Source organism: Mytilus galloprovincialis, chromosome 3, assembly GCF_965363235.1.
Source record: "Mytilus galloprovincialis chromosome 3, xbMytGall1.hap1.1, whole genome shotgun sequence".
NCBI classification, from domain to species: domain Eukaryota; kingdom Metazoa; phylum Mollusca; class Bivalvia; order Mytilida; family Mytilidae; genus Mytilus; species Mytilus galloprovincialis.
Window position 1 is genome coordinate 30,765,313 of NC_134840.1, and position 23,956 is coordinate 30,789,268.

At 32.5% G+C, this 23,956-nt stretch overlaps 1 protein-coding gene across 2 annotated transcripts; it reads left to right on the top strand.

The window, feature by feature from the left end:
- Positions 1-551: 551 nt before the first annotated feature.
- Positions 552-18,506, top strand: LOC143067684 (mannose-6-phosphate isomerase-like). 2 transcript variants are annotated; one of them, XM_076241139.1, is made up of 8 exons: positions 552-744; positions 2,068-2,207; positions 6,247-6,447; positions 6,767-6,905; positions 7,039-7,224; positions 12,897-13,070; positions 14,010-14,224; positions 16,645-18,506. In XM_076241139.1, exons 1-8 carry the CDS (start codon positions 729-731, stop codon positions 16,891-16,893), a joined length of 1,320 nt encoding a protein of 439 aa, XP_076097254.1. In that variant the 5' UTR covers positions 552-728; the 3' UTR covers positions 16,894-18,506. The 2 variants fall into 2 exon arrangements, with proteins under 2 accessions (XP_076097254.1, XP_076097255.1); XM_076241140.1 differs by lacking the exon at positions 2,068-2,207 and having other exon boundaries at positions 553-744.
- The last annotated feature ends 5,450 nt before the right edge of the window (positions 18,507-23,956 follow it).

Sequence of the window (23,956 nt, forward strand, 5' to 3'; positions counted from 1 at the left end):
CAAACCCCATTAGAAATTTGAATTGAGATCAGTTTTGGAAAAAGGGAAAGAGGGATGTGAAAAAAATAATGGGGGGGGGGGGTAAATTTTTCTCATTTCAGATTTCATGAATAAAAAGAAAATTTCTTCAAACATTTTTTTGAGAGGATTAATATTCAACAGCATAGTAAATTGCTCAAAGGCAAACAAAATATTTTAAGTTCATTAGACCACATTCATTCTGTGTCCGAAACCTATGCTTGGTCAACTATTTAATCACAATCCAAATTTAGAGCTGAATCCAGCTTGAATGTTGTGTCCATACTTGCCCCAACCGTTCAGGGTTCAACCTCTGCGGTCGTATAAAGCTGCGCCCTGCTGAGCATCTGGTTGAAAAATGTCACTCGCCTATCTGACATGATCAATGAAAGGTCTTTTTGTGATTAGCGAGGCATTTAATGTTTAAATGTATATAAAAATCATGAATAAAATCATCACCGTTGGCTGAATACGTTGTATCGTATTTACAATCGTCTTTATATTTAAAAAACAAAATATATTAAGCATATATAAAAAGAGGGCATCTGTCGCTTTCGATATACTAACATTGAGATCGGTCCATAAAGTCAATCACAGTATTCTAGCATTCCAAATACTTTATAACATAATTAAGCATTATGTTTTCCATTTCGCGATGAATGGCGTGTACTTAACCCTTTCGTATCGCAGCGTAACAGCCCTGGATATTAATGATGTATCAAGGAGGTAAGTGAATTTCTTAATCTGTACATGCAAATAAAACAATGACTATAGTTTATCTTTAAAGGACTTGAAGGTACTTTAAATCGTGTAATTGTCTGGACTATTTCATCACTTTGTGTTTTAAGTTTTTCTCTCACTGGCAGAAAAGGATGTTTTTTCAATAAACAAAATGACAAATGTCGTGCGTGACCCATCTTGTTTCTTTAAAATTTATTTGAGAGATGAGCTAGAAAAACTTTATGTTCTGACAGACACAGTGACATTATACTCTAGGGTCTGTTTTCATAACAGGAGACGTTTCCTTCGTTTTACTGAGAGTTCAAGCAATTCCTCAGTTTTTGTCAAGCCTGTGATTTTATAGTATCAGACATCAATTACTTTGTAAAATTTTCATGGAATTTTATGAAATTTAGACAGAAGTTTGTTTATAACCAAAATACAGTATCCAGAGCAAAATTTGGAAAATATTTATTTTCATTTTCCGTATCTTACTGATAATGGATTTAGATTATTTTACAGTTAATATTCATAATCAGTCTGAGGAAAACGTTTCGCTTTGACAAACCTTCATGGAAGCCTGATTATGTCATTAATAACCAAAATTCAGTATCCAGAGCAAAATTTTCAAAATATTTAGTTTCATTTTTGCGTATTTTACTGATAAATGGACTTAGTGTTTGTTTGTTTTTCCGTATTTTACTGATAAATGGACTTAGTGTTGGTTTGTTTTTACAGTTTCAAGTACATACAGTTTGGGGTTAAAGTTTGTTACATATCAATTACTGTGTCAAACCTTCATTGAATTTAATGAAAATTTGGTAGAAGCTTTTTATGATTAATTAGAGATAATGTCTGAAACTTTTGAAAATATATTCTTTCATTTTCCGTATTTTGCTGTATATCAAATTTGTTTTTCGTTCATTATTTTGTACATAAATCAGGGCGTTAGTTTTTCTTTCTTTTTTATAGCCGACTCTGCGGTATGGGTTTTACTCATTGTTGAAGGCCGTACGGTGACCTATAGTTGTTAATGTCATTTGGTCTCTTGTGGAATGTTGTCTCATTGGCAATCATACTAGATCTTCTTATTTGTATATTGAAACTTTCTAACCATATGGAATATTATTTTATATTATGTATGTCCATTAATTATAATATTTGTCGGATTTGATCACCGTACTAGCAAGTTAATTTCCACAAATCAGGATGGAATGGTTCTTGTGTTTTCAAAACGTTAGCACTTTCGGTGGATAAACTAAGTTTTGTGATGCCAGAATTTCGACTTCTGTGATATTTCATGATACATTACCCTTCTTAAATTTACAGGAAGCTTGAAAGTTCTAAAGCTTGAATGCTCTTTCCAAAATAACGCATGGGGGAAATTAGGCAGTGAAAGCATGGTAGTTCGACTTGTAAAATCTGCAGATGATAGTTTTAATATTGATGAAAATGAACACTATGCGGAGGTATGTAAAAGTTCAGATGTATAAGAAAGACTACAAGATGGAACTTAGTCTCATCCAATTTCGGCTTATCAGGAGTCGAAATACATACATTTAAAATTGAATGGAAATGGTATGAATCAAAGTTCGGGACCGCAGGAAAATTTCGACTCATCCGAAATTTCGAGTCAACCGAGTTTTAGAGTATTTGTGACATCTTCACCATATTGATCTACAATAATGGCTTCCAATTCTTTCTTGAAGAACTATTTTTTCAGAAAGGTTTGGGATATTTTTTAAAATCTCTTTCTATATAGGATTTCATTATATTTTTAAGAAAGGATCGAGGCTATAGATACTACTAACGGGATATTCTAACGCATAAGTGAAAAAAACCTAACAAACTATTATAAATAGATCACGTTTGAGATGTTGATTTTTAAAGAGCTGCATGATTTGCTTTCTTTTTCTATTCCTTAACAAACGTTCTTTTATATATTAAATGCCATAGATATCTTTCTTTTTTCTTAAATCAAAAACTTATTACGCGATATATTTCCATCAAACACGTGATTATTTGCTCTAGTTGTGGTACAATGAATTAGTAAACACGTTAAAAACTAATCCGGCAATAAAGGTCAAGTACAAAAAGTAACTGACAGTCTGTGTCAACGATGAATGAGCACTGTTTCAGAAAGCAAATTACACCCAACATCATGGCAGTGGTTAGGCAGCAACCATTTGATTTTCTGGGGGGGGGGGGGGGCTATGATTTTTTTTTCTGTGCAAACTTTTTTTTTCGCCTTCGGCGAAGAACAATCTATTTTTTTAGCGACAAACCGAAAACAATTTTTTTCTTTCAATTTTAGCATTACTTATAGTGGCAGCTGAGGGTGAAACAAACATTTTTTTTTCTCAGGGTCCAAAACAAATTATTTTTTCACCAAAACCTGGAAAAAAACTTTTTTTTCCAAAAAAAACCATAGCCCCCCCCAGAAAATCAAATGGTTGCTGCCTTACAAAGCTGCAAAGTCGTACATTTTAAATAGGAAAAAAGAGGAGTGTACGAATGTAAGACTACATTGTACTTGCTTGAAAATATTGCATATATAAAGGGAAAGTTATCTTTTGCAATAAAAGTTCATTTTTTTTACATAAATAAGGTCGTTAGTTTTCTCGTTTAAATTGTTTTACATTGTCTTATCTGGGCCTTTTATAGCTGACTATGCGGTATGGGCTTTGCTCATTGTTGAAGGCCGTTCGGTGACCTATAGTTGTTAATGTCTGTGTCATTTTGGTCTTTTGTCGATAGTTGTCTTTTTTATACTCTCTTTGTCAATTGAAATTTATACATTTTCGCTTCGTGAGTGAACATACTTTTGCAAAAGAGGCAATGCATTTCACGCACTGGTCTTAAATGTTATTTTTTACTAAAAACTCACTATGTCTTTTATGAACAAAAATCATCTTTAATGTGATAGAAAAATACCGTTTTCGTCGGATTTTCTTCTGTGCAAGCTAAATATCTAAAATAATGCATAGCTTATCAAATTTAATTAGTTTGAATCCGAAAGACATTCCATCAGGGAACAACCATTTAACTTCAAAAAAAGGGGGGGGTAAGTTTTGTTTTGTCTGAGTCAGAAAAAAAAGTTCTCCAACGCTATCAATCAAATTTGTTTTTACAATACTTTACACTATCAGGTATGGGGAAAATCTGGATTCAGAATATTTTTTTTGTCATCTGCTTGACCAGAATAATTTTTTCAGCTAATTGGGGATCAGAATATTTTTTTTAGATATGTCTAGGCCTTTTATGGCCTGCTTTTCGCGGTATGGGTTTTGCTTATTGATGAAGGCCGTACCGTGACCTATAGTTGCTATAACATCTACGTTTTTTATTTGATATTTTCAAGTTACGTTGAATGCAAACGATGTGAACCTACGAAGTCTTATATTTATAGGAGTAGGGATGGAGTGATTTTTTTTTATAAAACAATAAAATATACATAATTGAGTTTGAATCAAGTTGAAATGAGAGCAGATTTATACAAAGATAATATTTTTATTCAAAAGTGATACATACATTGTAGCTCGAACCCTTTAATCGTCATTTCTCTGTAGACCCTACATTGTTTAAGTCGGTGAGACATTATCCACCAGCAATATATGTCCACGAAACAAAACTTCGGGTACAGGAGACCTTCTTGCTTTAAGACAGTTCATATTTTCTTTATTGTGAGCTAGAGCTAGTTTCGACCTTGGCGTCTTATTTTTAAGATTTCTTCGTTGATGAACTTATCACCAGGCGCGTAGCTACGTTTACGTCAAAACGCCCGGGCGTACACTTGAATTTTGGTAAAAAAAATATTTTTATCTAAATAAATTTAAAAGAACTGGTTCAAAGCACATCAGCCTTCTAAATCTTTCTTCAGACAGTAGCTTTTAATTGCGAATAAAAGTGACAACATTTATTTTTCAATCAAATGGTACCGTATTACATTTTTATTCATTTTTTGGTCAAAGTCTGAATCTACTGTGAATTCTACTTACTTTCCTTTGGTTTAACTGAAGAATTTCATTATCTGCTGATATTCGATATGTGTTTGCATTTTTATCGAGCCTGCAACATTATTTCGCGAAAGAGAGACATAGAGATCATATGTTTCGTTGGCGTCGTCACCATATAGATTTTTAAAAAGTATGTGGGTCAAGATGTTTTAAATATCGTTGACTTTGTCAAACCTTCATGAAATTTAAAAAAAAAAATTTTGTGACCAAAAGACTAAGAGTACCAGATCATAATGATGAAATAATATTTCAAATGTTCCCATATTTTACTGATAAAAAGGATTTTTTTTAAAGTTAATAAGTATATACAATCTGGGATAAAATTTTGTTGCACATCATAACTTTGTCAAACCTTCATCGAATTTTATGAATCTATGGCAGAAGTTTTTTTATGATTAAGAAAAATTTTGAAAGTATATTTTTTTTTATTTTTCAGTTTTGTGATTATTAATTTTACATGATCAATTTGAAAACCTTCAGAGATTTTCATAAAACTTGGGTAGAAGTTAATATTCCAGATCAAGATTTTTTTCTAAGAAAATATTTGATTTTTTAAAACCTGTAATGAACCGGAAAAAAAATTCTCTTTTCGCGGGAAGTAATCCCAGGCAAAATCAAGGTTTTTAACGGAACCCTTGACGAATTTTCATAATAAACCTGAACATCTATGAAAATTATTTACTTCATGTCATTAACGAAATGTACACAAACAAAGGGTTTTAGTTTAAACATATTTTGTTATAATGATGATAATTCAATAAATGGAAATAAACTAAGAACCTACAGAAAATTTAAAGTAAAGTATGAACTAGAAAAGTACCTTTTATTGAATTTAGATAAAAATGTTACAAAAAATTATGCTAAAATAAGAATAAGTAATAGTATGCTGGCTGTTGAACGTGGTAGATACAACAAAACAGCTTTAGACAATAGAATATGTCCTTTATGCCATGAAGAGGTGGAAGATGAATTTCATTTTATCATAACATGTTCAAAAATTAATAAAACTAGGATAAAAATGTTTGAAGAAATTTCTAGTATTGTCCCCAGTTTTAATTCAATGAGTGAAGAAAACAAATTTGATTTTATATTTTCCTGCGAAGAATGTGATATTTTACTTATCACTGTTAACTACATAAGTGAAATGTATAATGAGAGAAACATTTATAATGTCAATATATGAACTGTGTAATTGATGGCTCAACTTATAATGTTATATATAAGCATAATATTTAAATTGATAATTTTAAAGAGGAGGCATGCTGTCAAAAATAGTATTATAATTAATATTAATAATCTATATTTTTGTTTTTCTTTCAAGGCTACATGTTTGTAGTGTTTAATGTCTATCGTTTTGTAATTAATATGCCTGTCTGTTTGTTTGTTTTTGTTTTGTATTTTAGTAACAATCCTATTGTTTTGATTTTAGACTAATAAAATTCTTATTCTTATTCATAAAAAATACTGATGCTGTTAACTTTTCTTTTTTCAGCTATGGATGGGGACGCACCCAACCTGTCCATCTGTCTGTTATTATAACGGTGAACGAAAAGAATCTCTAGACCATTGGCTGAGACTTAATCCTAGTGCTTTTGGGTCGGAGATGGACCAACATAGTGATGGACAGTTACCTTTTCTAATGAAAGTGCTTTCGATACGGAATACTCTTGCAATACAAATACATCCAGACAAGGTATTACTGAAAAGCAGGGATGAATATTCAGTTTCTATTAATTATGATAAACATTCTAAAGAAATTAAAAAACAGAGGATTCAAAATCCATTTAAAGGCTTTAACTTATGTTTGATGCAACGGTTGACGAATATGATGTTTTTATTTGTTGTTTTGTAATTAACATTTTTAACTTGTCACCGATTCAATGTGTTTAAAACACTTACTTACGAATAAATTTATTCTGTTTAATTTCAAATTATGGTAGTTGACAAATTGAAAATAATAAAATATCGATCCACAAAATGATGAAGTTTTTTAAATATTTTTCACGATTAAGGTTTCAGCACAGAAGTTACATCAGGAGAGACCAGACATCTACAAAGATCCTAATCATAAACCAGAAATGGCCATAGCTCTAACTCCATTCAAAGCAATGTGTGGATTCAGACCAATTAAAGAAGTAGCAAAATTTACAAGTATGTTGTGTTAATAGTATCTTCAATTAGATATATAATAAATAGCGCAATGATCTGAAAACTTATAAATCGTTTATAACCACTGTTGATCACTTGTATGATTTAAATATAATAGTTCGTTTTATCACCGCAGAAATAAAACCCTTCAGAAGATTAATTGGAAGCAACAATGCCATGAAGTTATCCAAGGTCAGTCAGACCGATGACCACGTGCTACACAACCAGGCTATGAAGGACTGTTTTACTGCCCTCATGAATCAAGACAGACATATGGTACAGAATCAGATTGGTATACTTTTAAAAACCATCCAGGACAAAGGTAGGCATGTGTACTATTTGGCTTGATACGCTATAGACAACTGTAGATTTCGACATAAGAAAATGCCTACACCAAGTCAGGAATATGACAGTTGTTATCCATTCGTTTGATGTGCTTGAGCTTTTGATTTTGTCATTTGCATAGGGACTTTCCGTTTAGAATTTTCCTCGGAGTTCGGAATTTTTGTTATTTTACTTTTTACCGATGTTCAAATCTCATCAATTCATAAAAAGTAACATATCAAAAATACCGAACTCCAAGGAAATTCAAAACGCAAAGTCCCTCAACAAATGGCAACATCAAAAGCTCAAACACATAAAACGAATAGAAGACAACTATCATATTCCTGACTTCGTAAAGGCATTTCGTTATGTACATAAAGACAGGGCCGTAACTACATTGAGGCAAATGCCTCATGTTGGAAATTTAAAAAAAAATAATATAAGTTGAAACAAAAGCTTGTCTTCATATCAAATTATTTTCACGGCGAGTGTCTTGCAAGAAGCAAATTCTGTTCACCCTCTGACGTCGCCCCTGTTTTTTTCGGGATCCATGTTTCTCATTTACTTTTAGTATTCAGTGTTGTCTGTCTATTGTTTGTCGTTATGTGTCTTATCTGTTTCCGGTTTTGTATTTTGTTCACTGATTGCTCTTCTTTATGACTTTTGTCTTAGTGTTGAATTTTATTTGTATATTAGTAATTTTGTTTTAAACGTGAGTTTTATTATATCCTTTTACATTGAAGGGCTTAACTTGCATTAAGCCGTGTTCAGGTCCTTAGATAGAAAATAAATGGGGATATGGAGTAAATGTGCATAGACAAAATCGAACACACTACACAGAAAAAAAAAATACAAATTATCAATGAACAGGGCTTATTCCTGTTCTTCATCTTCACAGTCATTGGATGGTCTTCTACAATAAATGTATTATTCATACCCTACAACAAGGTCAAGACGGCCCCTATCGTCGACTTAAGCGGTATTTAAAGTATTGTACTGTGTATAAATTTCAAAGTCACAAAAAAAAATTACACCAAAGACTTAACACAATACAAAACCAGAACAGACAGATTCGACATTAATCAGTCGGTATACATATATATTCATTTTAAACAGCACAAAAATGTAGCAATGAGGTCTAACAACAGTTTTCCTGAATCTTCCCAGAGTTTACCCGTAACTATGTGAATTACGATTTTTGCTTTTTCCTTCATATCGGTCTTTTGATGTTGTCCCTAAGGACTTAAAGTCTGGCTGTTTTCTGCTCTTCGGTCGGGTTGTTGTCTCTGACATATTCCACGTTTCTATTTTCAATCTTATCACACTGAATCTATATATTTTGCTTTGAGATTAGAATATTGTCGAGAAAATAATTAAAACAAAACTTGCGTTTCAGATTAAGAAAGGGCCCGGAAAACACTCAGAATGCACGATGTTGCCTCATTATTTTCTAGAGGTTATATCCCTCGCCGAAAATTTTCGATGAGCGGCGCGAGACGAATATTTTTTACCTCACTTTTAAAAGACGCAAGTTTCGGCCCTGAAAGAATTATACAAATCGAGGTAAAAACACCAAAACAAAATGAGGAAAGTGAAACTACTCCAAAAGGATCGAGACCCGTTGTGTAGATAGCATAAGCGTCTCCTGCTATTCATGTTTCACCCGTTTTGCTATGGCCATCGAATTTAAATATAAACTACAAAAGATATTTAACAATTGGAAAATGTATTGAACACAATAAATCAAAGTTATCACAACAGAAAACTAACATAATAGGGCAAAATCAATTAAGAAGTTATAGAGTATTGGAAATCCAAAAATTAAAATTTAAGTTTGACAAAACAGGAAGGACATCTATGCCTAGAGAAGTTGAATATGAAATGAATTAAAAATAAATGAATATCAATTTTACAAAACATGACGTATTATGATATTTCATGTCAAGGCAAGAGAGCTTAGTTACTATTAGGCTGGAGACGTCCATCAGCTGTAGTATCGACTCAGTTGCTGTAAAAACTCATCAAGGATACCACGTTTATAATGTTGTACGCCAGACGTGCGTTTCGTCTACATAAGACTCATCAGTGATTTCAAAACAAAATAAAATTAAAAAAAATAGACGTTAAGTTGGAAGGTCAAATCAATTACAAAGTTGATGACCATTGAAAAAAAGTAGTGACAAACTCAACAAAAGCAATCTATGCATGGGTGTAGAGAAACTTTATGGTTTTGAATGACGTTAATGTTTTCTCATCAGTAAACTAGCATAGAATGACCGCATCAAAAATAATTTGTCAGCAGAGGAGCATTGACTACTAGGCTTGGGATACCCTCGGTATATGAAACGCCTAACGAGCCAATCATCGATCAAGTGGTTGTAAAAGCTCACCAAAGATACCAAGCTTATAATTCTAATACACAAGACGTTCTTTTCGTCTACATAACTTTCATCACTGGTACTAATTACGATGTTGAACAGCATTGAAATTCCAAAATGTAGTGCCAAATACATTTGGCCATTTTGCCTATGGGTAGAGAAACCTTATTCTGTTAAATGATGTTAACGGCTTTTTTAACAGTTAAATATACAGAAAATGACCGTAGCAGTGATATTTTATATCTGCACATATGCCTGAATCAAATGTTTTGAAAGCCTAACCAATTACGAAGTTAAAGGGACATTAACTGCCAAATTCATGTTCAACGATTTAACTTGAATTTTCATGTTTTATTTATAACATGCTAAAACGAATATCCAAATTACAAAAATGTCCAAAAAGACACAAAAACAATACATAGGCTCGCTATTATATCTTTGCATTTCGTATGCATTTTATACCATATGTCATCTAATTATCCATCGAAATGACCTCCGAAGACTGCTGGCGGTCATATACCCGTTATAAACAAAATTATACACATGAATAGATTGCAAGCACGTGCAACTGGATTTATCTAGGTTCGTTTGGTTTCATGTTCTTGGTTTTAAATATAGTTGAAACATACTCACCCCTTCTCGTCCAATGAAAAGTCAGTTTTTTCCTTCTAATTTTCATAATACATGGCTTTCCATGCACTATAAAATGCTATACATGAATGACTTTTCATTGTAGATTAATTATGAAAGTGAACTCTTAATAACTTCACTAACGAGGTGTACAATCCCCTGAGACATTTTCCTTTGAAATGAGGGCAAAGATGTAGGTAAAATTATCTTTTATACAATTTTTATACCAGACATACAAATTTGTTAAAATGTAAACTTTTAGCTATTTATTGGAAAGTAGAATACTTCTGTTCCAAAAATAAGGGCTGTTTTTGACATCATAATGCACATGCATCAGGTAATAGCATCATAAATTCATGCAATATTACTGAAATCTTCACAATTTTAGCATTTGTGCCAATTTTAAGACGGTTTTTATCTAAAATGGAAGTGGCCGCATGTGTGTTCAGTCTTAATATTTAAGGTGGTACCTAACACTACAGGGAGATAACTCTGTAAAATCAGGTAAACGTTTTAATTACGTTGTTTCGTTAATGGAATATTAAGCTTCTCAATGATCAAAACTAGTGTTTGTCAAACTGCTATGTAACCTGTGTAATTTTTCTGATAGTATGAAATTCAAAACAGTGTAGCTGTGGCCATTGATTGACCCATCAAAATCATCCATTGACTGGGACAATTTACGTGAACGTTTGTCTGTAACAACCACTGTTCATGACGTACCTACGATAGACATTTAAACTGTGGGGTCAACAAAGGTTTCTTAACGCCTTTAATTATAAAATAATTCGAAAAATTAATCAGGAATAACCTTTGTGTTTTGATTTATATAATTGATATAAATCAAAATATCGTGTTATTTCTGATTAATTTTTCGAATTACTTTATTTAGGTGTTGAGAACCTTTGGTGACCCCATAGTTTAAGTGTCTTTAAAAAGTACATAGTGAGCATTGGTCGTTACATACAAACGTTCACCTAAATTGTCCCAGTCAATGAATGATTTTAATGTGTCAATCAATGGCCACAGCTACACTGTTTTGAATTTCATACTAATATGGTTGGTTCAAATTTTTAAAATTTTTTATATTTTTTTCAAAGGGTCAAAGTAAATGCTTTGTCAAAATTTTATGAAAATTAAACGAGCCAAATTAATTTAAGTGAAGGTGTTGGGTACCACCTTAAATTTTGATTATTATTAGTATTTTCTGATAATACACAACATAAATAAAGGTTGAGAATGAACACGAATGCGGCCACTTACACTTTAGACAAAAACCATCTGAAAAGTGACGTTTTATGACATATTTGATAGATTTTTCATATTTAAACTTAAATTTGAGCGTCTTTAATGACCAAATCAGTACAAATCTTTTACATAAACTAATTGAATCGACAGAAGTAAGCACTTAAGTGTTTGAAAAATGTCAAAACTCATTCATTAGATGTACTTCGAATATTAGGCCAAAACTAGCCCTTACCGGACTTTCTCCTTTGATATTATGTATGTTTTATATATATTTTTCACTAAATATCTTAAATTTTAGGTAAAACTCTCTGTTAATTGTCAGAAAAATAATAATTTTGAATGAGAAAATCTTAAACTTTTCTTTGACATAGAAATAAAAACAAAAATCTACTTTGCCATTCAGTAGGACTATATACAATTGATATATAAGGAATCAGCTGTACAGAAATAGTAAAGGAGTAGGTCCAGTAAGGGCCGATTTTGGCCTCAAATTTCAGGTTCATCTTACGTAAGATTTTGGACACTTTTTAAACACTTGAGTGTCTATTTTAATTGATTCAATTAGTGTATATGAAAGATTTTAACTGATTTAGTCATTAAAAACGCTCTGATTCAAGCTTAGATATGAAAAATCTATCAAATATGCCAAAAAACGTCACTTTTCAGATAGTTGTTGTCAAAAATGAAAGTGGCCGCATTCGTGTTCATCCTCAACCTTTATATATGTTATGTATTATCATCAAATACAACTTACATATCAATATTATGAATCAACACGAATGTGGCCACTTTCATTTAAGACGGAAACCGCCTATAATTTAACTAAAATGCTAAAATTGGGAAAACTTCAGTAATTTAGCATGACTTTATGATGCTAGTACCCGATATATGTGAATTGTATTGTCAAAAACAGTCCATATTTATGTAGCAGAAGCATTCTACTTTCCAGTTAATAGCTAACAGATTACATTTTCACGATTTTGTAAAACTGCTATATTTTGGGGCCAAAAAGGGGTCTTACTGAACCTACTCCTTTGAAGTTATATACTGTTCTGATAGAATTGTAAATATGCTTTATTTTTTCATTTCCAATTCTAAACAGAAACATACCCCTGCCCCATTGCATATCGTTTTAATATCTCATACAGATCTCATCAACAGATGTGTTCTTTGGACACAAAAACTGCTTCAGCATGAGTTATATACATGCCAAATTCCTGTCTTCGAACTTGTTAGTGTGTGTGTGTGTGTAAGTGTTTGTGTAAATATATTGTAAAAAGTTAAAACACTATTTTTTATGAATTCGTAGTCAAAATGACGTCAAAGTTTTTAACGAATTTTAAGCGTATTGCATTTTGTATAGATTTTTTTACTATTTTAAAATTCAATTATACCTATCATTTTTTTTTCTCAGAATTATCTGGACAGAATGTGCAATATTATATTCCTGACATCATCAATAAGATAAACACAGAATACCCAGGCGATGTTGGAATATTCGCCATTTACTTCCTAAATATTGTAGATTTACAACCGGGAGAAGCAATATTCATTGATGCTAATATACCTCATGCATACATATATGGTGGTGCGTATTCATAAATCATCCATCTCCATTTGTCATACTTGCAAAAACACACGAAAAAAGTTTCCGTTCGATTACTTGGTTTTCCAAAAGTTATTTTACAAACGGGACAGCAGCATTATAAAATAATTTGCAAATTACCTTGTTTTAAAAATTGTCTTAGGCGATAACATACAGAAGGTATGATGTTTTGCAAGAGGTGTGTATAATGGAGCAGGAGATTTTAAGTTCATTAAAGATTTTGGTTATAGTTCGTGTTGCTCAGTCTCTTTTTTTCCTCCTTTAACTAAAAGGTTGAAAGTTGGATAAAATTATCTTAAGGTTCATCATAAGGAATTGAAAAATATGGCCGTGTTTAAACCTCCAAAATTACTATGAGTACAGACAAACTGGTACAGCCAGGAAAGTTTTAAGGCATGGCAGGAACTAGATATATAAAAGTTATATGAAGTCTACGTTTCAGAAAATTAAAAACTTACCTGGATTTTGATGTTCATTTTTTTCCAGTCCGCAGAAGATAGCAAAATAAACAAACACCCGACTTTCATTTGATACGGTCCACTCAGTTACACAGTTTAAACCTGTTAAATAACCTATTGTTTACAGGTGTCTATTGTCCATCTATTGTCCATTTAAATCAATACTACTCACAACATTGATTATATGAGGGGAGCTTCTCAATCGTTTTCACTACTTAGTTAATTTTTGCACCTTCTGCAGGAACGAAAAAAAATGGATAGCAAAATCTAGAAAAGTTTATAATTTTCTGAAACATAAAATGCATTTAAAATTTATATATCTAGTTCCTGCCATCCCTTAAAACTGTTGCAAGTGTATAGGTTAGTCTGTACTCAGAGTAAAATTTGGGGTGTAAATACGGCCATTTTAGCGAAAAGGTTATGATGAACCTTAATACATATGGCTGAAAATTACTCATTTCAGATTGCTTAGAGTGTATGGCTAGTTCACACAATGTAATCAGAGCTGGATTGACCTTCAAGTATCGAGATGTTAATACTTTCTGTAATACTGTTAACTATACCGGGCGATCTGCTGAGGATATGAAACTACAGTCTAATCAAATACAATTAGAAATTGGAATATCTGAAACAAAATTTCAACCGCATGTTCCTGATTTTGCTGTTTCGGTTATTAAGGTAGATTACTGTATATGAAAAGCAAATAAAATGATGAAATATTTAACAAACATAATGATTTAAATTAATGCAGAGTACGTTTAACGATGCCCTTCATTTTACCAGAGACTAGGTCTCTGATTTTACTCCGACGTAAATTACATTCTACAATTCAGAGAAGCTGTCATGAACAGATCCTTCACAAACTAAACCCCTAAAAATACTACTTCACATTATAACATCCCCTTTCAAATTTATTGGCAATACCAAGATAATGTTGGTGAAAGAGAAGGAAAAAAACACGTTGACAAAATGTTCATACGTGTATGCAAGTTATTTTCTTCCTTGGCCTATTTGCAAAAAAAATGATATGAATTCCTAAAAGTAAAATCGAATCAGGTTGAAGGTGTGAGAAAATGAAATGTCTGAGATCAAATTTCATTCTATGTTTCTGTTTACTTATTCTTCTGTTGTGTGACCAAAAAGAACATAGAATTGGGCAAAAGCATGTAAAATAAATCTGCTCTTGGAGTTGTAAATCTAGATTTGTAGTACATTTGGGAGATGTTAATTCAAAACAAAAATGATGAGCAATGCAGAAACATTAAAAGGTTTTATTTCCGACAAATCAATGTTACTTTCGATTAATAATGATGATTATTGTATGTGCTTCAGTACTGCAATAGAGATAATTAATGCCTGGGACAAATCATTTGTGTATCTTCATTTTTCTACATCAGTCTTAAGTGACAATCGTACTGAAGCATATATAGGACTTCTTAAAACTATAATCACGAATTTAAAATTTCACGGAGCCGAATCGTTATCATGAATTGCATAATTCGTTATCACGAACAAAATTTTTAAAAATGAATCTGTGGTGTTATTAATTACATAGATATAAGAAGATGTGGTATGAGTGCCAATGAGACAACTCCCCATCCAAGTCACAATTTGTAAAAGTAAACCATTATAGGTCACAGTACGGTCTTTAACACGGAGCTTTGGCTCACAACGAACAACAAGCTATAAAAGGCCCCCAAAATGACTAGTGTAAAACCATTCAAACGGGGAAACCAACGGTCTAATCTATATAAAAAAAACGAGAAACGAGAAACACTAATGAACCATATCAACAAACGACAACCACTGAACATCAGGTTCCTGACTTAGGACTGGTGCAAACAAATGCAGCGGGTTTAAACGTTTTAATAGGTACCATCCTTCACCCTTACCTGAAACAATAGTGTAACATCACAACATAGAAAGACACACTATAAAATATCAATTGAAATGACTTAACTTAATCAAAAGACATATTAACACAAACAAGAGAATGTACACTAAACGAATTAATTTGATCTATGACACAATGTGAATACAAATCAATAAAATAAGGTGCGAGATGTTAAACAATTTCAGAAAGACACCATAACCTTCAACAACATGCCGCCAAATAGAATAATGTACACAGGTAAATGAAAATAATTTTGTTGTAAGGTATTCATAATGGATACGAGAACAGAAGTGAAAAATTATAGTCATACCAAATACTTATTAAAGCTGGTTTATATTAAAAATAGAGAGACGAGGTATAACACTAAATAAGTAAATATTAAATAACAAAAAAACATTACAAATTGTATCAACAGGTCAAATTAACACGAAAGTACGATTTTATAGTACTCGCAGTTACTGAAAGCTAGTTAAAAGCCAAAAACAATTTAAAAATTAAAAATCATGCAGCAAAGACTAAAATCAACTAAAACACATCCCAGGGATTTAGTATTTTAAAGTCATGGACAGTCAAAGAAGACATGAAGTGTGCAATACCAAAAATAAAAGTTTCAAGAGGCAGTAGGATAGTTAGGAGTTAACCTCTATATAGAAAATTAACGTGGATGTGTATTTATACATCCCGTTTGAAAAAAATACACATTTAGTTATGTTTTAATTTGCTGATGACAAAGTCGATACTTTTGCCAATGTAAACTATATTCAAAGATCTGACTATAACATTGGTAAGATAACCTTCACTAATAAGATTGTTTGAAGGTTCGATGAGTTTACACGGATCGGATCACATAGTGATTTCCACGCTTTTAGTACAATATTACAGTAAAATTTAGGATGTGAAATACCATTTTTAATAAGTTTTCTAAAGGTACGGTTAAATTTACTAATCAAATATTTGTATCTATGAAAGAATTAAGTAAAAGTTTGAAGTAATTTATTGTAACGAAATCCCTGACTTAATAATTTACCAGTCTGTTATATAATTCGTGATCACCGACTAAATTCGTTACTAGTATCAACAACTTTTGATTCGCAAGACACGCATATAAAGGAATAAAACATATTATCAACGTTGGACATTTCTGATTATTTTATACATATTATATCACAATAAAATAATGAAACCTTTTTTTCATTTATTTCAGATATTATCGGGAAATAAAACTGTTCATCTTACTGCTATTGACAGTGCAAGCATATGTTTGGTATATACCGGAGAAGGCCAGGCATCCAGTAGTTCATTAACCGAACCCATAAAACTGAAGACGGGAATAGTTTTCTTCATTGCTGCTTGTCATACAGTCAGTGTTGATGTACAGTCAAACGACATGACGATATTCAGAGCTTGTTATAACACTTCAGAAACGTTTTCAAAAGTCGCCAGTGCCTTCTGAACGGAAGTGTGAATAATTACATTTTAGAAACTGTAATTTTTGTTTTGATTTAAAAACTGTCTTTTTTCAGTTTAAAAAGGAAGGTGTATTGACTTTTTATAGTTTAAAAATTAAGTGCTAAGAAACTTTTTTTACATGAATTAATAGTCCCCCTTTAAAATGGAAAGTATAATGAAAATTGCATTGTTAGCAATCTCAATCCTATTGTTCAACTTCGTTTTTATAATATTTTTTTTTTATAAAATTCAAAAGTTAGTTTGGCAAACCAAAGTTATGCATGAGTTCAATAATTGTTGCAGATTAGCTTTTTTCGCAGGAGTTAAGCTGCTTTAGAAAATTGCATTTGTTACTAATTTCAAGTATAATAACTTGTCGATTTTTTTTTCATAAGAATGTTCATTTTATATTTGCCTTTTATGAACTTTTAACTTTCAGTTACATTCAGTTCTTGTGAAATTCAACATCTTAATATAAACATCACAACTGTTTGCAATTGCTATAAGTCTTTTTACTTAATCACCTTTTTAGCTCACTTGGCCTTCGGGCCAAGTGAGCTTTTCTCATCACTTTGTGTCCGGCGTTAGCTTTTACAAAAATCTTCTCCTCTGAAACTACTGGGCCAAATCAAACCAAACTTGGCCACAATCATCATTGGGGTATCTAGTTTAAAAAATATGTGGCGTGACCCGGCCAACCAATCAAGATGGCCGCCATGGCTAAAAATAGAACATAGGGGTAAAATGTAGATTTTGGCTTATAACTCTGAAACCAAAGCATTAAGAGCAATTCAGATATGGGGTTAAATTGTTTGCAAGTCAAGATCTATCTGCCCTGAAATTTTCAGATGAATCCGACAACTGGTTGTTGGGTTGCTGCCCCTGAATTGGTAATTTTTAAGGAAATTTTGCTGTTTTTGGTTATTATCTTGAATATTATTATAGATAGAGATAAACTGTAAACAGCAATAATGTACAGCAAAGTAAGATCCACAAATAAGTCAACATGACCGAAAAGGTCAGTTGACCGAAAAGGTCAGTTGACCCCTTAAGGAGTTATTGCCCTTTATAGTCAATTTTTAATAATTTTGTAAATTTTGTAAATTTTTATAAATTTTAACAAAATATATTCCTCTGTAACTCATGGGCCAATTTCATTATAAATTGAGATAATGAGATAATTGTAAGAAGCAAGAATGTTCAGTAAAGTAAGATCTACAAACACATCACCATCACCAAAACACAATTTTGTCATGAATCCATCTGTGTCCTTTGTTATATGCACATAGACTAAGGTGAGCGACACAGGCTCTTAAGAGCCTCTAGTTTATGTTTACAGAATAAATTGTCCCAGGGAAATGTCTTGGGCAAAATAAAAAGGAGAAGTAACTGTGCCAGGAAGCAGTTCCAGTCATTTGTAGCACCAGGACTGTGATGAATAGAACTTTAATATATACATTGAATCAAAATATAGAATTTAACAAACTTGTGTCAGATAATACTCTCGTGATTCTACTGGAGGACATCAATGATGAGAAGTAAAGGAAAAGACAATAAATGACAGCATATCAAATATCACAATGTATATTTAGTCCAGGGGCGGATGCAGGAATTTTCGAAAGGGGGGTGCTAACCCAGGGCAAAGGGGGGGGGGGTGCAGGGGGTGCAAAACATATGTCCCGATACAAATGCATTGATCGGCAAAAATAAAGGGGGGGGTGCGCACCCCCGGAACCCCCCCCCCCCTTCCTGGATCCGCCACTGTAGTCAGTTCACACATTAATTCAACTTCATATTTTACAGCATTTCATTTTATCCATGTGTGAATTTTGTCTATTTAAGCTGAGTTTAACAAAATGCTTTAAAATTAAAACATTAAATATTTTAGGCAGACCTGTTTTTGTAATTTTCATTTATTTTATAAACTTTCAAGTTATTACATTCTTCCGTGGCAGATCCAGCCAAAAGCCCATTTTTTCAAAGGGGTTTCCCAACCAAGGATAAAGGAGGGGTTCCAATCATGTCTTTCATGTTTAAATTGTTAATTTCCTCTACAAAAATGAAAAAAAAAATAAGCCAAAGATAAAAAATCAGTCATAATAAAATATCTTTGTGAAATTCATGTAAAACGTATGTAAAACATGTATTTTACATGAGTTTGTATTAACACGTGTTTTACACATGTGATATATTTCATGCGTTTTGTAACACATATTTAATATATGTTTTTGCACACCTGTTATACGCATGTTGTAAAAAACATGCGTTAAACGCACAAAAAACATACGTTTTACACATGTTTTCTCTACCATACGTAAAACATGCGTGGCACTTTTTGCTGTGTAATTCAATTAAATCATTTCATGATATTCAAAAGGAATCAACTTTGTTGGATGATTTCATTCATTCAATCTTTCTTTGAAACAGCAATAAGTGACTCATTGCATAGGCTCTTGTTGAAAGTTGTGACTGAACCAAAGTCAAAGTTTAAAACACTATTTGATTTTTCAATACTAAAGGAGAGGGTGGCCATCAATATTTTGGGCCCTCTGCAATCGAAAATAAAAAAGTTATTATAAAAGTAAGATCTACAAATAAGTTAACATGACCAAAATTGTCAATTGACCCCATAAGGAGTTATTGCCTTTCAAAATCAATTTTACACAATTTTTTGTAAATTTTTGTTATCTTTTTCATAAATCATCTCATCTGCAACTACTTGCACAAATAAAACCGCGAACTTGGCCTTAATCATCCTTAGGGTATCCAGTTTTTAAAAAATGTATCCGATGACCCCGCCCATCAACCAAGATGGCCACCATGGAAAAAAACCCCAAAAACAATGGGATGAAATTCATTTTTTGGCTTATATCTCTGAAACTTAAGCATTTAGAGCAAATCTGACTGATGAAAATGTTCATCAAAACAAGTCTATCTGTCCTGAAATTTTATTAAGCATTAGACAAACCGTTCTTGTGTTGCTGCTCCTGAATTAGTAATATTATCATTGATAAAGATAAACTGTAAACAGCAAAAACGGTAGCAAAGTAGTATTTACAAATAAGTCAACATGACCAAAATTGCCAATTGACCCATAAGGAAGCTATTGGCTTTTAAAGTAATTGTTTCACAATTTTTCGTAAATTTTTACCAAAATCCTCTCCTCAAAAACAACTGGGCCAATTAAAACCAAACTTGACCTAAATCATTCAATGACCTATAACCTGTTGATTTATCGATAGGCTTGAATAATTTCACTTTTTTGTTTTTTTGCAATTTCAGGGTTCAAATAATGGCTCGTATCATAACCTCCCTCCTTGTCGGATAAGACTGTGAACAAAAATACTCAACTGACTTTATTGTAGGGTTGTCATATTACTTGGAAATTAAAGTAAATATTAAAGGTTTGATGTTTTTACCTTTGTAAACTTTTGTGGTTTAATAGAGCCCCTTAGGTGCCATGTTAATATAAGTATTTTTGTTTGCCAGAGATTCAATCAGTTGCGCACCAGCCGTATGAAAAAGTAGTGCATGACTTTTAAACTGGTGTGCACGACTTTTAAACTCATGTGCAAGACTTCGAACGTCATGCACACAACTTTTAAACTTGTGCGCATAACTTTCACTGAAAAACCTTGTGTGCATAACTTTCAAAAATAGTTCGCACGACTTTCAAACTTGTGCTCTCTTCCGTATAGAATCAATCAAACTTTGTTTGAAAGTCGTGCTAACCAGTTTTGAAATGTCGTGTGCACGAGTTGAAAAATATTAAAAGAAGTTTAATCTCGTTAATTATTCGAATGAAAGCTGTTTTGCGTGTTAAATTTTCACCATCAGCTTTTAAAACACAAATGCAGGTAATTTTGTATGTGGCGACATTATAAGTAGTTGTGTTATTTAATAAATGAAAGGTTGAATATCCTTCCTGACCTCATAAAACCATTCGCGGTTTTAGGTAGTGTTCGTTTTTAGCTCAAGTGAGCTTTTCTCATCACTTGGCGTCCGTCGTCTGTAAACTTTTACAAAAATCTACTTCTCTGAAACTCCTCGGCCAAATTTAACCAAACTTGGCCACAATCATCATTGGGGTATCTAGTTTAAAAAATGTGTCCGGTGACACGGCCAACCAACCAAGATGGCCGCCATGGCTAAAAATAGAACATAGGGGTAAAATGTAGGTTTTGGCTTATATCTCTGAAACCAAAGCATTTAGAGCAAATCTGACACGATGTAAAATTGTCTATAGGTTAAGATTTATCGATCTGCCCTGAAATTTTCAGCCAAATCGGACAACCTGTTGTTAGGTTGCTGCCCCAGAATTAGTAATTTTAAGGAAATTTTGCAGTTTTTGGTTATTATCTTGAAAATTATTATAGATAGAGATAAACTGTAAACAGCAATAATGTTCAGCAAAGTAAGATCTACAAATAAGTCAACATGGCCAAAATTGTCAGTTGACACCTTAAGGAGTTATTGCCCTTTATAGTAATCTTTTAACAATTTTCATAAATTTTTAGAAAATATTTTCCAATGTAATTACTGGGCCAAGTTCATTATAGATAGAGATAATTATAGCAACAAGAATGTTCAGTAAAGTAAGATCTACAAACACATCACCATCACCAAAACACAAGTTTGCCATGAATTTATCTGTGTCCATTGTTTAATATGCACCAAGGTGGATGACACAGGCTCTTGAGAGCCTCTAGTTATATTTCGGTGCTGTGTTTTATGGACTGTTGTTCGTCTGTGAAACTTTTATTTGTTCATGGTTTTAACTAAGTTTCTTTGATTCATGGTTTGAAATTGTCCCCTTGGTCTCATTTTACTTCATCGAAACTATTGAAGTAATGAAAATCGCCAAAAAATCGGCTCACAGTAAAGTTAAGAGGACAAATATCCACGAAAATAAGTTAGTTTGTTCATGGGGACATATAACAAATTCGTAATCATGACACATTCAACCACGATTTTTAAAACTTTCATCACTAAAAGAAAGGTAAAAGATAGCAAGGGAATTCAAATTCATAAGTTGTAAACAAACTGACAAAAAACGAAAAAACAGCCAAAAGACAAGCAGTATACAAAACAAAACATATCAAAATAACTGAGAAACACAGATCGCGCCAAAAACTGGGAGTGTACTCAGGGGCTCCAAAAGGGTAAGCAGATCCTGCTCCACATATGACACCCGTCTTTTGGCTCATGTAATTACTAACCCAGAGATATGTCTAATTCCGTAGGTCATATTCGAGGCAGAGAGGACGGGATTGTGGTAACAACGATGGAACATATCCGTCGTCATCTGTGAATCAGATATTTCACAACGTCAATCAACTCGTAATGGCGTCAATACAATATTAGAAGGGATGATTTCAACTTCGAATTTTAAACTCTGGTTTTGTAGCTTTCTTGTGAGCAGCAACCCACTATCACGGAAATCATAAAAAGTAAATACAAGCTCTGGAATGTCGTTGAATATCAACTGCAAAACATAATATATATAAAAAGATGTGGTATGATTGCCAATGAGACAACTCTCCACAAGACCAAAATGACACAGAAACTAACAACTATAGGTCATCGTACGGCCTTCAACAATGAGCAAATCCCATACCGCATAGTCAGCATTAAAAGGCCCCGAAATGACAAATGTAAAACAATTCAAACGAGAAAACTAGCGGCCTAATTTATGTTAAAAAAATGAACGAAAAACAAATATGTAACACATCAACAAACGACAACCACTGAACTGCAGGCTCCTGACTAGGGACAGGCACATACATACAGAATGTGGCGGGGTTAAACATGTTAGGGGGATCCCAACCCTCCCCTTACAGTACAACATAAGAACGAACTATAAAAATCAGTTGAAAAAGGCTTAACTCATCAGATGGATACAAACAGGAATACCGGTACTACACAGAGTGGACGTGGCCGGGTACTTGTATATCCCAACAAAAAAAAGACACTAAGTACAGCTCTGATAGTACTCGCAGTTACTGACAGCTATTTCAAAGCCACTAACAACTAATAAAAAAAAATCATGCATCTAAGACTACTGAAATACTCCATATGCAGGCGCTTCTTGAATGTTGCTCCATAGAAATGAAAGTTCATAATTGTGAAGCTAAAACCATCTTTTTTGTCGAAAATTTGTTCTCAACCGACCCTCATCGTCAATTTCTAGATGTAAGTCAAGATATGTGGTAAACTTAAAGTCCATCTGTTGTGTCTTTTTTTCCAATTACACGGGATAAATGCGTTCAACATAGTCACAAACATTGCATTATTCAGTGAGTGGGCATCATCTATATTGTGGAAAGTGAATTTTACAAATATTGGTCGCTTCTTTTCATTCGTCCTAAGAAGCTCTTGTTTGAAGTCAGTCCCATGTGAATAAAGAAAGCAAGTTATTCAAGCTATTCAGGAAGTCTAGTTGTAACTAGAATCATTGCTACTTAATTGGTTTTTTTTAACAAAATTATTCATTTTCAATGATATATGCATTTAAACAATGAACAATGCAGTTTCTGCAGTCAAGAAGAAAAGTTTTCTAATTTATATACTAGTAAGTGAATTCTTTGCAATTCTAATTTTCATTAATTTTGTTTTTAATTTATTTTTGTCTATATTTGTTTATTGTTGACATTATATAGATAAAACGTCTTTTCACTACACCATTCATCAATGTTTATAATGAATAACAAATCAAACAATAAGAAAAGTCGAAAGACGCTTATTTCATTCTGGCAGTTACATTTCACATTGAAAGGTAAAAGTTTCTCCCCCTTAATTTCCAGCAATATCATGATGCTCGCATACATTTTTTTAACCTGAATATTTTCACATTCTTAAGATTTTTGTTCCTTCAATCTCGTATTGACCACATACAATGTTTAAAGAGGAAGAAGTGCTTAAAAACTGTGTTTTCGCAGATGGCGGTATGTTGGGCAACTGCACTGATTAGATGCCGGTTATCATTTACTGTTTGGTTAGAAGTAAGCAAAATTGATGATGTCAAAAACTTTCATGATAACACCAATCATGTATGTGGTTCATCATTG

Bases quoted from the DNA above. Each gene is read 5' to 3' on its own strand.
- LOC143067684 (XM_076241139.1), top strand. The intron at 6,448-6,766 runs GTATTACTGAAA...TTCACGATTAAG, and splicing joins TACAAATACATCCAGACAAG to GTTTCAGCACAGAAGTTACA. The intron at 7,225-12,896 runs GTAGGCATGTGT...TTTTTTTCTCAG, and splicing joins AAAAACCATCCAGGACAAAG to AATTATCTGGACAGAATGTG.